We start from the raw sequence: 16634 nt of genomic DNA, 5'->3' as shown, positions 1-16634 counted from the left end.
GGCGGGCGGCGGGCGGCGGGGCCCCTCGGGGCGGGCCCGGTGGGCGGTGACCCCGGCGTTCCCGCTCCAGGGGCCTCAGACCTCGCGGGAGAGCGCGGCGCAGCGCAGGTAACCCGCTCCGGCCTCCAGGACCCGGTGTCCACCCCGACCCTCGCCCTCGCCGCTCTGCCGGGCCGGCCCCAGGGGCACCGGGGACCCCTACTGGCCGGTTGCTTCGCGGGGGGCTGGGCGTGAACCGTGCTGGTTCTGGCGGGGGGCGCGCGCTGGTGGGGAGAGTCTGGGCTGTCGGGACGGTCTTGCAGAACCCAGAGCTGAACCTCCCTGAACAGGCAGGTGTAGATTCTAGCTGTGTGGTCTTGGGCAAGTCGCCTAGCTTGTCTGTGCCTCAGTTTCCCTGACGCTAAAGTGAGTGATTGGAAGAACCTGCACAATCAGTTTATCTGTCCGTTCTGGTCCAGTTTTCCTTCCCCATCCCTGCCCCTGGCCCCTCTGCTCCACACACAATCCCAGAGCCTCTCTTCAATTCCTTTAATTTGGAAGTGACCTGAGCCCCGGGGTCTTCCTCGTCTTTCTACCATCTCAATGCTACTTAATTGACTTTAATTCAGTGATTCGGAGGAGTTGAAGTTCTTTTCAATACTTTGTCCAATTCTCCGCATATCTTATTTTTTAAATAAAACTTTGTTGCTGGGGGAATTTTTTTTTTTTTTTTTAATTTAGGCAAGTACTAACAGGGTAAGCAGGTGCCCACAAAGCCATTGAGGAATTATAAGATTTGTATTTTTAGGCAACTCTTAGCCTTTTTGTCCTAAATCTCCTGGTATATTCATTCTAACAAAACCCAGAAAGGGCCAAAGAAAGAATTTACTCGAAGGCAAACTTTTAGGAGACAAGAAAGGAAAATTTGAGAACATTTAGCTGTAACACCTCCACAATGGGTATTGTTTGACTCCTCTCCTCTTAAAGTGATAAGCACTTTGCACAGTAGCTGGTGCCAAGATGTTGCTCAGTAAATAGTGAATGACTGCTCCTTACGGTCAATGCCACATATTTCAACTCATCACTTAGGCAATGTCATAAATGCATGGGGGGATTTAAAAAGGGGGCAAATTTCCACATTTTGTAGAACCAAGAGCTACTACACTGCGAAAAGCTCATGCTGCATGGTTTGCCAACAGCAGAGTCTTCTTGTTTTATAGGTTAATAAATGTAAGCATTTTAGAAAGCTAGGTCATTTTTTTCCCCCTAACAGATTAAAAACCAAGAAACATAAACCAGAAGCAGCAGTTTCCTGACATGGAGAACCAAGCCGATAATACAATGGGGTAAGTGCTGAAAATTATCTGTTTGTTAAGTTGGTACTTAACTATGCCCCAAACTCCCTGATGGTACATGAATTTTGAAATTTGTTATTAATAGAAGGATGTACCAATTACTTTTGGTGAGGAGGATGGAGGGAAACTCAAGTGATTCTAATTAAGAACCTATGGTATGAATCTTTCCAATTTTGACTATGGATCTGGACTCAAAAATCACCATTTCCCCACATTTAGTGAGTTTTTACAGTGTTTTGGGATGATGGGTGCCCACGCAGGCCTCTTGTGCTCTTGGGTTTCCACAGGGCAGTGGCTCCCACCCATACTGCCTCTGTCTTGCTGCATTGAGTGTCCCAGGCTTCCCTCCACACTTGCCCTTAAGGCCGAACTCAACCCTTAGCCTCAAAACAGATCTGGCTCCTACAGACTCTTTTTTTTTTTTTAAACGTTTATTTATTATTGAGAGAGAGAGCATGAGCATGGGAAGGGCAGGCACAGAATCTGAAGCAAGCTCAGGTTCTGAGCTGTCAGCACAGAGCCCGACGCGGGGCTCGAACTCACAAACTGTGAGATCATGACCTGAACCGAAGTCGGACGCTTAACTGACTGAGCCATCCAGGTGCCCCATGGCTCCTACAGACTCTTAAGTCTAGAGAACAAACTGGTGGTTACCAGAGGGCACGTGGGTGGGGAGATGGCGAAATAGGTAAAGGGGATTAAGAGTCCACTAATCATTGTGAGCACTGAGTAATGTGTAGAATTGTTGAATCACCACATTGTACACCTGAAACTATTATATCACCGTAAAGTGTACTGGGATTAAAATTAATTAATCAAAAATTAATAACGTTTTAAAAAACCGGATTTATCTCCTCAAACAACAGTAAGAACTGGATATTTTACCAAAGTCTCACGAAGCGATCAAGACTAGAATTTGTACAGCACTCACCATTGTAAATAATTAAATTCCCTTTCACAAATATCTGTCCCCACCCCTTCTGTGCCACCTGCACCACAAAGGTATCTCTTCCTATTGTTTCATTAGTCACCCGGCCACTGGCTGACTCCAGAGCTGGGGGACAGGGGAGGGGCCAGTGGAGTGGTACTGGAGTGCCTAATCTGGACTGTGACTGACTCGCACTAGTCATACCACCCAGGTGGCTATTCTGCGCTGACCATGACTTTGACATCAGGCTAAAGGAGGGCTGCACAAGTTACAAAACAGCTGTCAGTTTTGTAAATCCTACTCTATACTTCTTACAACAGCCCCGTTAGGCATTGTTCTCATTTTACATCTAAGAAAATTGAGTGTATTAGAGTATAGGCTGAGGTCTTGCAATGAAGAGGCCCCAAAATGCAGTGGTTTAAATAAGGCCGAAGTTTATTTCTGTCTCATGAATAGGTTTAGGGATAAGCAGACCAGGACCTGGCAGGGCAGCTCTGCCATCCTCACTAGGTGATTTTCCATCTCTGGACCCAAAATGATTGCTTCAACCCCCACCACTGTGCTCCTGCCAGAGGGAAGGGGGAAGGGCAAGGGGAGAATTTGGTTCCTTTTCGGAATGTGCCCCCGAAAGAGCAGGCCTCACTTCTCGTCATTTCCCACTGGCCAGAGCTACAGCTAGCTAAAAGGAAGGTTGGGAAGTGTGATCTCTAACTGAGCAGCTCTATGGCCAGCTAAGGCTTAGGTGAGAAAAGGAAGAAGAGTGGATATTGGTGGACAGTTAGCAGCCGTGGCCACATTTCTGATCTCAGAAAGGTAGAAAGAAAGAGAAATAAAGCAGCAGCTTGCCCCAGAATATGCAACTGGTTAGTGGAGAAGGTAGGATTTGAATTCAGATATGTCTGGTTCTAATCCCGGCATCCTTTGCTACGTTGGAAATGGGGGCAGTGAGAGTATCTGTAAGCAGAGCCAGGTTAGGATTCTGGATTGAGCAGGTGTTAGGTCCCTGATGTGATGATGGCACTGAGGGCCTAGGTGCAGACTGAAGGTCTCAGACCTAAGGTTGGGTGCCAGATTGGAGGCCATGGAGACTCCTATTTCTCTTCATTCATTCTTTTGTGGGGGGAGAGTGTGGAATATTGAATGTGTGGCAAGCACAACACTAAGTCTTCTGGTTCATACAAAGATCATTAAGAAACAGACCTTAAACAACTTAGAATTTAGTAGGGCGCTATAGCACTTGTACAACGTAATTGCAAGTGTATTCGAGTGTAGGCTAGAGTATAGACCAAATTCTCCCCTTGCCCCCCGCCCCAGAAGTGAATGAGAATTACTAGAAGTGTCCATGAGCAAGTACCCTACTGATCCCCGCAGACATGGGACCAGACATTGTCTACCATGGCCTACAAAGCATGAAGCGTCAGGTTGACTTTGCTTCTGTCCCTCATGCTGTTGAGAAATATGTAAAAATCTAGATCATAAAGACAGTGAAACTTCATCAGGGGCACGTTACAGAGCTTATCAAAGCATGTCACCTACATACGGTAATGTTTTGTGGTGCAACGTTCATTTACCAATACGTATCTAGAGTCTCCTATGAGCCATTGATTGCTGTAAGCACCAGGAAAAGAGCAGTGAACAAAACAGAGACCACTCCTCCAAGGGTCAGTGAGAGTCATTAACATGTTTTCTATGGTGATGTGAAGAAAAATAAAGCTGGCTAAGGATGAGAAGATGAATGGGATGGTCAAACCAGCATTCCCTGCTAAGGTGACATTTGAGCAAAGATGATATTGGGCAAAGAGAGTTCCAGACAGCAGGAACAGAAAGCGTGAAGGCGTAAGGTGGGCGTTTTTACACAGAATATTTGTTAGGTGAATTATTCTCCAACAGCTGGGTTACAACAGGGTTTGGTTTTCATTTTAAATCCATGATTTTCCCCCCAGTTATAGGTGTTTGTATTTGTGCCATCATAATCAACCTAAACTCCTTCTAATCAAAACAGCCATATTTGAGTTTGTCCTTTTTATTTGTTTTTAGAGTGTGTGCCCAGAACATAATTATAAATGAGCAAACGATCTGTTTGTATTGGCCTGCTTAAGAGAACCATGTCTACAGTTTGCTTTGTTTCAGCTTCCTTATTAATTTCTACTCTTATTAACTTGTCCTTCTTGGATTTATTTTACTTCTTTTGTTCTCTGGATTTTTTTAGTTAAAAAATGTGGTTCGCTTATTTTTATGATTTCTGAATTTTATGATTTCTTTAAGTAATAAAAGCCTTTCAAGCTCAAGTTTCTCCTGAGCACAGCTCTGCTGTGGGGCCATCCTATTAGTGTTTCCACTCTCATTTTCTAAATAAATTGCCTGCGATTTCAGCTTTGATTTCTGTTTGACTAATTTGAGATAGTGAAGACGTGAAAGTTGTGAGGGAGGGATTAATTATATTTTTATTACTATTCCTTTCTAATCTCCCTACCACCATGGTCACAGACTATGGCCTATGTGATATTTCAGTTTCATTAAGAGTGTTCTTATAGTCCCTTGCATTGATCAGCTACTATAAATGTCCTTTGGACATTTGAAAACAAATGTATATTCTGTATTGGTTAAGTAAAAAGGTTTACAAAGTTATACATAAGTCATCAGACCTCTAATAAGATCTAATAATATTTAAATTATGTTTTTCAAATCCATTTTTACCTTGCTTTTTGTTTATTTGATCAAATTTTATGGAAGATCCTCACCATAATTGTGGTTTTGTCCAATTCTTATAGTTCAAACAGTTTTTGTTTTACATATTTCAGTGTTCTGCTGCTTAATGTATTGAGGTTCATGGATGTTATATCTTGATATATTATATGATTTAGCTTTATAAAATATCTCACAAATATAAGTTAACGTGTTTTGTTGTTGTTTTAAATTCTACGTTGCCTGATATTGATATTGCCATCTCTGTTCTGTTTTTAATTTATTTTAGTCTGTAATATCCTTGTTCATCCCTTTGTAATAGAAGAAACTCAGTCTTTTCCTTTCTGTGTGGGAGAAACCCAGTTCTTGCCTACTACGTTTTTCTTCCCTGTGTGCCTCCTTTACCTTCACAGAGAACCCTTCACTTCTGATGCCCTTGTCACCAAATGCATGGAGGTTTTTCCTGCACCAAGCAATTGTCTGTGACACCAGCTGGGTGTCCTACAACTTAGCTCAATTCTGACACTATCTACCTGGAGATAGCATGCAATCACACAGGTTAAAGGCTCAGTACCACATGACTGCTCCTCCTGCCACTTCAGACGCCAGTAACAAGCCCAGGTTGTCACCTGTGCTTCTGACCAACTGGCAGTAGATACTCCTATGGGGGATTCCAACGACCTCCACCTTGGGTGCAATGCATTTGCTGGAGCAGCTCGCAGAACTCAAGGAAACACGTTTACCAAGATAAAGGATAAACACGTTTATCAGATGAACAGCCAAATGGAAGAGAGGCATAGGGCAAGCTACGTGGGAAGGGGTGCTGGGCTTCCATGCCCAGGTGTGTTGCCCTCCCAGCACTTCCTGTGTTACCAACCCAGACGATCTCTGGATCCCATACTTTTGGAATTTTTATGGTGCTTCATCATGTAAGCATAATGGATCATTACCTCCATTTGCAGCCCTTCTCCCTTCTCAAGATCATGGAAGGTGGGATGAAAATTCCAGGCTTCCAACCATGGCTTAGTCTTTCCAGTGACCAGCTCTCATTCTGGGAGCCCACACAAAATTTCCTCATTAGAACAGAAGGTACTCCTATCACGCAAGAAATTACAAAGGTTTCAGAACCTCTGTCTCAGAAACCAGGGTCAAAGATTAAATATCAGAACAAAACATGCTCCTAGCACTCTTATCACTTAGGAAATGAAAGGGTTTTAGGAGCTCTGTGCCAGAAAGCAGAAATAGACACCGATATATATTTTCTATTATCTCATTTCCTTGTTTTCATTTTTTTAATATTGTGTCTCTTGTAAATAGCATACGGTTAGATTTAAAAAATACCTCAGTTGGAGAGTCTTTGCCGTTAAAAAGAGGATTTTATGATCATTAATATGCTAACGTTTGACTCATTTTGATTTCCCCACATTTGCTACTCTGAGCTAGTTTTCTTTTTCCTCATTTTCTGTTAGAAGTTTTACATCCTATTTTATAAGTTTTCAATGAACACTTTCTACAAACATTGTAAATTTGGGTTTCTCTTTTGGCATCTTGAATTTTAACTGTATCTTTGACTTCCCCCATTCTTTTTTCTCTTTTAAGACTTAACCTTTAGTAGCACCTGTGCTTCCCCATTCCTTTATCTCACCTCCAAAAAGTTATCTGGATTTCTAGTTCCTGGTCGCTATTAATTTATATATAAATTATTACACATAGGATAATGTTAATTATTATTTTATTCCACTGTTATTTTAGAATCCTTTATTAATGGCTGTAAGTTTGCATTGCTTATTACTGTTGTTTGTATGCAAAATCTTCCCTGTTCTTAATTTTTAAAACTATTTTTAATGTTTATTTTTGAGAGAAAGAGAGAGAGTGCAAGCGGGGAAGGGGCAGAGACAGAGGGAGACACAGAATCTGAAGCAGGCTCCAGGCTCTGAGCTGTCAGCATAGAGCCCGGCACAGATGCTTAACCATCTGAGCCACCCAGGCACCCATCCCTGTTCTTAATTTTTAAAAAATTTTGAATTCATTTTAATTTGACTGAAGTACTTCCTTAGGTAATCTTTTCATAAAAATGAACATGGGTGATATACTTCTTAACTTGTTACATGTTCAGATGTCTTACTTATACTCTTATACAGGAACTCTGTAACACTGCTCTTTGTCTGGAAGCACTGAGTATTGCAGAGGGAAAATCCAATGCCAGTCTTTCAGGTCTGTCCTTTCTTCCTTTTTTTTTTTCCCCCCATGTCATGTGTGTCTGAAAGTCTATAGAATTCCTTTTTTTATATAGTATTTTTTTAAGTTTTTTTAAAATTTATTTTGAGAGAGAGATAGAGAGTAAGTGGGGGAGAGGTAGAGAGAGACACACTCCCAAACAGGCTCCACACTGTCAGTGCAGAGCCTGATGCAGGGCTCAAACTCACTAACCCTGACATCATGACCTGAGCGGAAATCAAGAGTCAGACACTTAACCAACTGAGCCACCCAGGTGCCCCTATAGGATTTCTTTTTATCCTTGGAATTTACAAATTTACTGGATTAACTTTCTAGGTATGGAATCTTCTGCAATAACCCTTCATTGTATTTGGTGAACATTTTTACACTAAAGATTCAAATCTTTTCAACTCAGTGACATTTTCTTCTATTTCTTTGATTAGTAATTCTCCACTCTCTTGTTTCATTCTCATCTCCTAGAAGGATTATATCTTTCTTTGCTCTCATAATTTCCATTGTTGTCCATTGTGCTCTATGTCCTGGAGGAATTTCTTGAGTTTTCTCTTTTCTTTCAGCACCGATTACATTATTTTTATTGCCTCTATTGAGATCTTTGGTACTGGCAACCATGTTTTATTTCCAAGAACTTCTTTTTTGTATGCCTCTTTCATTGTTCCTTTTACAGTTTTATCAATGCAGTTTACCCTTGACTTTTATTAAAAACATGAATAAGTGGTGTCTGAAATGATCTCTTATATCAACTCCTTTATAATCAGTCATTCTGAGGGTGTGGCTCTGGTATAGTTCTCCACATCCTTCAATTCATGCCTCACCCCAGGCCCTAATAACTGCTCCACAGCCCCTCCTTTCTCCTGGCCCCTGCTCCTCTAAAAGAGAAACTAATTCAGTTTTTTTACAAAATCTGGACACCAACTACAGTGCAGCTGCAACTCCCTGAGGGCTCAGCACAGCCGCCAGCCAAGGTGTTCTACAGTCTAGTAGAACTGAAGACTACTAAAACTTATGCTTAGTAACCTTTGACGGGCATTTCTAAATAGGAATTACACAAATGCACTGAGCAGTCCTAAGGTCAACATAATACATATATAGAGTCCCTTAATGTATGAATTCTGCAACGTTGCTTTTACAAATGTTTCTTTCCTTGTATAAGTGGATTCACATATAATGGATTACTTCTTTAAAATATCTTTTCTAGGGGCACCTGGGTGGCTCAGTTGGTTAAGTGTCAGACTCTTGACTTTGGCTCAGGTCATGCATGGTCTCTTCGTTCATGAAATCAAGGACCCTCATGGGGCTCTGCACTGACAGCCCTGGAGCCTGCTTACGATTCTCTGTCTCCCTCTCGCTCTCTGCCCCTCCTCCACTCTCACTCTCAAAATAAGTAAATAAACTTAAAAAAATAAAAGAAAATATCTTTAACTAAAAAAAGAACATTTATCCGGATCTTTCTTTACTTAGTCACACATGTATGTAATTTAAGAAGTCACTTGGTTCCTTATCGCTGGAATCAAAAAACAACAATCTCCTGTTCCCTCCCCAGAGGCAGTTCTTTTGGCTGAATCTTTTGGCATTTATCTCTATATCTCTAAATAACATGGTTTTCTTGCTACTTCTTGATTTTTTTTCAGTTTTAGGCGTTATCTATTGACATCCACAGTGGTTATTTTTCCTGCCTCCACTACCTCATCCCCACCACACACGTGGTCGCATACACTGTATGCCCACAGTCGGTCTCTCTCTCTCTCTCTCTCTCTCACACACACACACACACACACACACACACTTCTCTTTCTTCCATCATCCTCTCAATGCACCATAATTTTGGTTGGATCAATATTCTGTTTGGCTAGTTATGTCTTTGTAAATGCTCTTCGCCTTTGAGCCATAGCATACTGGGATGATGCTTCCTTCCCTGCATAACATTTTGTTTTCTTCCGGAGTTAATAACTCTGGCGTCTTAACTATTACTTTTTGAAGTTTTCTTCTTTTCTGCCAAATTTTCTTCAAAAAATCACTTTCTGTTTGTATTTGAGCAAGTTGGTTGAAGTGCTTTTCTCAAATGTCCGCGATCCCTGACTGCTCGCTCCTGTGTAAGATGGCGGAGTGGAAGCTGACCAGAAGCTCCGCTGGACGTGGGCGGGGCTTGTTGACGGGGCTTCTCTACTTGTCATCGGGCTTGTCTCTTTCAGTGCCTGTCTCGGGCTGATCAGATTCTAGAGAACACTCTTTTAAATTCTCCTACTTAGCGGGTGTAAGTTGGGCCACCAGCATTTACCCTCTATCTAGCTGGGTTGCTTCCTGGCTTTTTCTCTACTGCTAGCTCCCATTATTTTTGTGCTCGTAGCTTAAAAATATCCCTTTGCTTTATTTTAGTAGAATTTGGGAAGGGAGCAAAATGTTTATGTTCATCCGTCTTCAACCGAAAGCCTCATTTTTCTCTACTACATCATTTACTCTACTTTTTATTCTGTGACTTATATCTTAGCCATTCATCTCGTTCATGGAATCTTATCAAATCCTTCCTAAAAATCTGCTGCATGATCTGCCGATTTTTTAAATCTGCCATGAAAGTCGTATTTTCAAAGAACCAAGACAGATGGATATTAAAGTATAGCTTCTCACGTCTAATTCAGAAAAATCCTTTAAAGCAATACTCTATGTGTGCATCTTTTTTAACCTTTAAAGTGTTCTTTCCCTCTGAGATCTATTAATTCCTAAACACAACCGTACTTCCCAGTTTTAGTTTAATACAGTTTTAATTATAATTTGTAAAAAAAAAAATTCTATAAGTCAATATTTGGTAGTTTAATAAATTGTAGTAAAGTAGTCTTTTTGCGCATTGAAAATTCTTTTTAATTTGATTGATTCTCTTGCCTTCTCAATGGCCCAGACTCTACCCCCATTATTCTCCCTCCACCCTTTATCCCCAGCCACACATAATCTTTTCCAGAGTAATCAAATTTGACAATTTCTAGTTTCTAGTTTATCTGCAGAAGAAGCAAAGTGAAGTAGACCTGGGGTAAATCCCAATATTATTTCATATTAACACACAGAACCATGGCATCATTCATAATAAGCTACATATGCATTAGTTTGGATTCTGTAAGCCAATCTCTGGGACAATTAAAATTCCCTCTTGCTAAAAGGTCTATCTGGGGAAACACTGCAGTGTTAGTATGTGTGAGGATAGTCATTTAATCCCTTTTCTATTTAAAACTAGAATAGAATAGTCATTATACAAAAAGTTTCAAGAAAAAATTTATCTGTAATACATGTGTTTAGAAGATCCTCCACTCTTTTTAGAATGTAAAAATATGAGATTTAAAGTTTGTATATACCTCGAATTCTGATGAAACATTGATAGGGAGTGGGAAGCTATCACATTGCACATTTTATTTCTCTGAATGTCTTTGATGATTATGATGGAGGCCTTTAAAAGTACTTCTAAGCATGCTTTTTAGGAATAGTGGGATTTATACCTCCTCTACTTATCAACATTAAGCTTATTGCAGATGAGGGAGAAGAATGGACCGAATATGAGCCACCATATCAAATGTGCAGTAAAAATAGGCATTGTAACACTGCTAAGTCAGCACACGCTAAGGATGATGGTAAATAGCATTTTTTGGACAACAAGAAAAGTGCTTGAGAAGAGCTATTTTTAGCTATAATTTGGTAACTAATTTTGAACAAGGGCAACTGTGAAATTCTGATCTAGGAGTCATAAAGTAGAAGCCTTTCACTTTACTGTTTTAGGAGGAACAATCGAGTAAAGAGCAGGCAGACATCTGAGACATGTCTATGGAAGTGGGTTCTGGGACTTCTGGGAGCTCTCCCATTCCATACTATTTAAGTTTCTGGTGTGGTGCGGTATTTGACGTGCGGAATAAGAATAGGTCTGTGAGCCACCACAGAAAAGTTAAATTATACTGGTATCACCAAATATATAGCAATATAAGTAAGACAAATAATACATTACTACATTTTAGAATGTGTTTCATTACAATATTTTGGAAAAGTTAAGACCCAGTATGATTGCTCATATTGCTCGTCAACCTTTTGAAAACGCATTTCCTTAGACTATTCCGTAGTCTCCTCTTTCTCTTCTGTCTATGCTTCCCTTCCTCATTCCCTCCCCTTCTTCCATGATGACTTCCATATTTATTTTTTAAGCCTGCCCTTGTCTCTCTCTCTCAAGCTGAAGATCCATTTCTATTCTGCTATGTCCCAAAATGAACTCACTTTTTTTAAAAATGTTTATTTACTATTGAGAGAAAGAGAGAGACAGAGTACAAGTAGGGAAGGGAAAGAGAGAGGGAAACACAGAATCTGAAGCAGGCTCCAGGCTCTGAGCTGTCAGCACAGAGCCCGATGCGGGGCTCGAACTCACGAGCTGTGAGATCATGACCTGAGCCGAAGTCAGACACTTAACCAACCAAGCCACCCAGGTGCCCGAACTCACTTTTTTTTTTGTAGACTTGTTTATCCATTTTTATTTTCCAGTTTGATGATGGGTAGGCTGACCCTGCATCCCAGTTTGCCCAGAATAATCACTGCTTTATACTTATTGTCCTGGCATAATTATCATTAGTGCCCCTTTCACTTTGAGAATTGTCCTAGTTTGCATAATTGATCATATGGTCACTGTGTAGCAGGATTCTCACACACAGAGTCATGACACCGAGGCTTTTCTTTCCAGGAAGCAACTTTATTCCTGCTGGCACCCCTCCATTGGGTTCATACCCAAAGAACTGAGCCCTGAATGCCACATGACCTAATTTTTTATATACTTTTTACTTCTTCGTCTCCCATATATGGTAACACACAAACATGCAGTCTGATTAAGTGGTCCCATGTTACAAGGTCATAGGGATGTTGTCACGTATGTGTATAGCCAGGTTGCCTTGAGTTTTGTTTTGTTTTTTTCTTTCCTTAGGGTGGGGACCCTACCACAACCACAGCCATCTGATAAAGGTCTGCTCTTGTAAGAACCAGCATGTAAGCCTATATGCGAAAGGACTTTGGAGTAACATACATGTCCATGGAGACTGGGTGAATTGTATCTGATGGACATGTATGTTACTCCAGCTCTTTTTACTCTGCATGCCTCTCCACATTCCCTTCCCCTGTCCCCTCCAACACACCGGCCACTACTACCTCCATTTATATCATCAGCTTTCTATTTTGCTTTCTTCATCTTTAAATTTGACATCCTGATATTTTGACTCTAGGCTCCTCAGACTGCTATGCCACCCTGCAAGTCTCAGTGTGCCCCCTTCCTACTGGCTTAAGACTTCTGTCCTCTGGGCATCTAGGTGGCTCAGTCGGGTAAGCATCTGACCTCAGCTCAGGTCATGATTTCACAGTTCATGAGTTTGAGCCCGGCATCGGGGCTCTCCACTCTCAGTGCAGAGCCCGCTTCGAATCCTCTGTCTCCCTCTCTCTGCCCCTCCCCCACTCTCTCCTTTTCTCTCTGTCTCTCAAAAATAAATAAACATTAAAAACAACAACAACAACAACAAAAAGACTTCTGTTCTGACCCCAGAATCCTTCTCTCGTGAATTGCTCCCAAGGATAAACCCGACAGTAAGGGTCAGGGTTTGTATGTCTCAAGTAGTGTATCAGTTACAATCCACCCAGTCTCCAAAGCTAGAACACTTGGAGTACTTTTTTCTTTTTTAGTGCCTCATTCAACTTTTCTAAAATAGGAATAATAAGTCCTACTTTATGGGATGTTGTAAGGATCCGTGAGAGCAAGAACAGGAAAGCAATTAGCATAGCATCAGTCAGCATTTGACTAAAGGAAGAAATGAAAATATAAATAATGTTAATGCTCAGCTCTGTGAAGAAGGCTAAACTAAGCCTTTTGTGTTTTATTTTAAAGTTCTCTAGATTTAGGAGCAAATATTGATGCTGCTGAGACAGCTCAACTGCTCTTAATTATCTCTGAAAAACTGAAGAAAGGAAGACATCCTGGAAGATGAGACAATTGAATTTCAAAAGAGAATATTAAATTTGACAGAAAGCTGGGTTTAGCGTAAGCCTGAGTGTGACTGGATCTTCGGTAGTACTCTGGAAGGAGTCGTGGGTGGCCTGCGAGCATCCGGAAGAAGCGGGGGTCACCAGGACTCCGCACGGACACGCCCTGACCGCTGCAGACTAGGTCAGCCTTGGCTCACAGGGCTCATATGCTGGTGCGTCTGCAAGCATATTGATAGAATTTTATTTGGACTTTGCCATGATATTTTACAGGGCTTTTCCTGACATTTTTATGGGGAGAGGGAGAAAAAAATTGTAAGGTTAATTAAGTGGGTTAGAAACTGATTATAAGAAAAGAAATAATCAACGGATCCCTGTCACCCTGAAGGACTTCAGAATGTAGTAGTAGAATGTAGTAGAATGCCATAGAGCTCTGTCCTCCATCCTGTCTTTCATGATATTTTACTGTCACTTGTATGCAAAAAACATTTATATGTAAAACAAGTAATGCTTCTCAAATCCGCAGCTGACACAAAACAGGGAGGTAAAGTGAATATATTTTCTGTCAGAAACAGGATCCCGTAAGCCCTTTTACGAAGGCTTCTGTGGTAACCCATCCTGTCCAAATCTGTATTCAGTACCCCTCCTTTCTAGTCCCAGAAGAGCTCCATGTATTCATCAGTCTCTTATTGTGCCGGTCTTGTAAGTATCTCTGCACAGGCAGTTGGTCTCGTGTGTCTGTCTTCCCAGTTCCTCGCACAGTGGGCAGCAGTCGCTGAATGAATGTTTGCTTCATTAAAGAACCAAGGCTAGGGGTGCCTGGGTGGCTTAGTGAGTTGAACGATTCTTGATTTCAGCTCAGGTCATGATCCCAGCCAGGGTTGTGGGATCGAGCCCCGTGCCAGTCTCTGCACTGAGCATGTACCCTGCTTAAGATTTTCTCTCTCCCTCAGCCCCTCTCCTCTGCTCGCATGCATGTGCGCTCTCTCTCTACCCCCCTCTCTCTCTCTCAGTTTAAAAAAAAAAAAAAAAAGGACCAGTGATAGCAATCTACATTGAGAAGCTGAAACTCTCACACTGAAATTTAATAAGGATACATGTAAAGCCTCGCTCTTGGAGCACCCCCCAAAAATGAAACAAGCACAAGATAGTGGCTTTATTTTTAGCATGCATGAAAAAAGATGTTTGGGCAAAAACAAAAACAAACAAACAAGCTCACCTTGACATGGTATAATATCACTGCTTTGCCCTTCCCCCTCCCAGATTCAAAGCTAAGGTGATCCTCATCTGCTTGAATAAAAGTATAGATGGCACCTAAAACAAAGGATGTGAGAGTCCCCCTCTAAACTGATTAGACCATACCTGGGGGATTAAGTTAATGTTCTGAATGGTATATTTCAAGGAGGAAGTCAACACAGGAACTTGTTCAGTGGAGAGCCATCAGGATTGTGAAGCAGAGCCACCAAATTATGAAAATCTTTTTCATTCGTTCAACAAATGTATGTTAAGTGTCTAGTATTTGCTAGGCAGTACACTAGGTAGTGAGTGGTGGAAAAAAAAAAAGAAATCTCTATGAGAAATTGAAGGAAATAAAGATACTTGTGGCAATAAACAAAGACACCCAAATGAGAACAAATGAAGCCTACTTATTGAAAGCTTGATCTAGCAGAGGCGTCAGCAGCCATCACTTGCATCTGGCAGTCTCGAAGGCGAGGTGGGAAAGCTTCACAGTGAACAAAAGAGAAGGCTTCAGGTATGCTGTCTTGGATGGGGGCTGTTGGCACAGGGAAACTGGAGGCAGGATTAGTAGAAGCGGGCCATCCTATGTGATTGGTTTGAGGAGCGTGTTTGGTTTTCTCTCGTTGGTCCTGAGTTGGAAGTAGGGGAAAAAATTAAGGCAGCTCTCAGTCATTGACCACATCCTGACAATTCTAGGAGTACTGCTGTAGAGGTTGTGGGTGAGAGTCTGTTATCGTAGGTTCCAGCCAGCCATTCTCTGTCTGAATGTTCAGTATCTACTCTTGAACGCTGAGAAAACTTGGCAGAAGCCAGAGGTACACTGATAGCTGTATTTGACATATTGATAGGGGTATTAAGTACTCTTAGTCTACTGTGTTGAAAAGGCATTTGTTGTGCATGGTCCCGGTGGATCAAATTAGAATAAGTGGATGAAAAAGCTCTTCAGTATAAGAAAGAACTTTAAGAAACTCATCACTGTCTAGATGCAATCTCAGACAGTGGTTTCCTGGTAAAGGAAGCATTCAGACCTAGGCTGGATGACCTGTTGGCAGTGATATTGTGAAACAGATCACAAACCCTGGTGTGCGCCAGAATCACTTGATATCTTTGTTAGTGATGCAGAATCTTGGACTCTGTTCTAAACCTCCTGAATCTGACCAGTAGGGCATCATAGATGATGCTATTAAGACTGTGAAAGGTATACAAACACTGGTTGGACAAGATGACTTGTAAAACTCCCTTCACCTTGAGTCTAATATCCTCATTTTTGCACAGCGTAGTCATAATCAGGAAAGAAACCATTCACTCATTTATTTAATAATACTGGTGTCACTACTTTCGGCCTGTATTTCAATTCCGTCCACGTGGTGCAGTCCTACCTGTCAAGGAGATAGTGAAGAGAAGAGCTCGCTTGTTCATTTTTCAAAAATTTATTGAGTATCTGCTATATGCTGGAGTGCTGTGCTGAGCTCCAGGAAGATGGTGATGAGAAGGGCTGATACAGTCCTTTTGCGTTCAGAGCTCACGGTAGCAGAAAAAAACAATGTGTTTACAATAAAGGGTGATACATGTTGTTATGAAAAGAAAACGGTGTGAAAACTATTCTTTTTGTTCTGTTGTTTTTCCCCCACATCATAACTCCAATGAAAATTCCATCAATTTATTTGTAGAGGAATTAGTACTTCCTTTCCTCAGGTTTGTTTTAGGTTTTAAGTAAAAATGGGAAAGGCTTTGGGCTTTCGTCCAGGAATGCCAGAAGACTGTAGAATTGCACTTTGTACTTAAAAGCTCTCTGATGACAGAACTGGTGAGTCTGCTGTTGAATAAACCAATCACAGGAATATCCCATGTTCAGGCTGACTGGGCATTTTAGAAAGTGACTCTGGAAATTCTGAGTTCTTTGGGTTCTAATACCTGTTTCTGACCCTAATGCAATGGAGCTAATTTATGCTGTATGTTTCAAGCAAGTTCTTACTCAGTGCATCATGTCTTTTGCTGTGTGGTGCACAGAAGGGAGCTTACGATGGGAGACAGCTGCCTAGGATCTAGATCTGGCTCCTCTACTAATTGATGTGTGACCTTGGCCTCTCTGGGCCTGAGGTTTTGCAAAATGCTAAATGATCCTTAATCACCTCTAAAATTCTGACCTGGTGAAACCGAATGGAGAAAATATTATTCTTCACCTGCCTTTCCCTCCTGCCTTCCTCACGCCTACACAAATGTAGTAGAGG

The 16634-nt window shown here is 41.4% G+C and overlaps 1 protein-coding gene across 7 annotated transcripts in view; it reads left to right on the top strand.

Moving 5' to 3' along the window:
- The window catches only part of DEUP1 (deuterosome assembly protein 1), an 83548-nt gene that overhangs the window by 776 nt on the left and 66138 nt on the right, over window positions 1–16634 (top strand). For 5 of the 7 annotated variants that reach the window (XM_045483645.1, XM_045483646.1, XM_045483643.1 and 2 more), the window contains exons 1-2: window positions 5–108; window positions 1253–1325. In XM_045483645.1, coding sequence (XP_045339601.1) covers window positions 1297–1325 — 29 coding nt within the window. In that variant the 5' untranslated portion in view covers window positions 5–108; window positions 1253–1296. Of the gene's footprint in view, window positions 1–4; window positions 109–1252; window positions 1326–12121; window positions 12184–16634 lie in introns of those variants that run through there. The other 2 variants (XM_045483642.1, XM_045483644.1) reach the window with 2 other exon arrangements.

Source organism: Leopardus geoffroyi, chromosome D1 (assembly GCF_018350155.1).
Source record: "Leopardus geoffroyi isolate Oge1 chromosome D1, O.geoffroyi_Oge1_pat1.0, whole genome shotgun sequence".
Classification (NCBI taxonomy): Eukaryota; Metazoa; Chordata; class Mammalia; order Carnivora; family Felidae; genus Leopardus; species Leopardus geoffroyi.
This window is presented reverse-complemented; position numbering and strand designations above follow the sequence as displayed.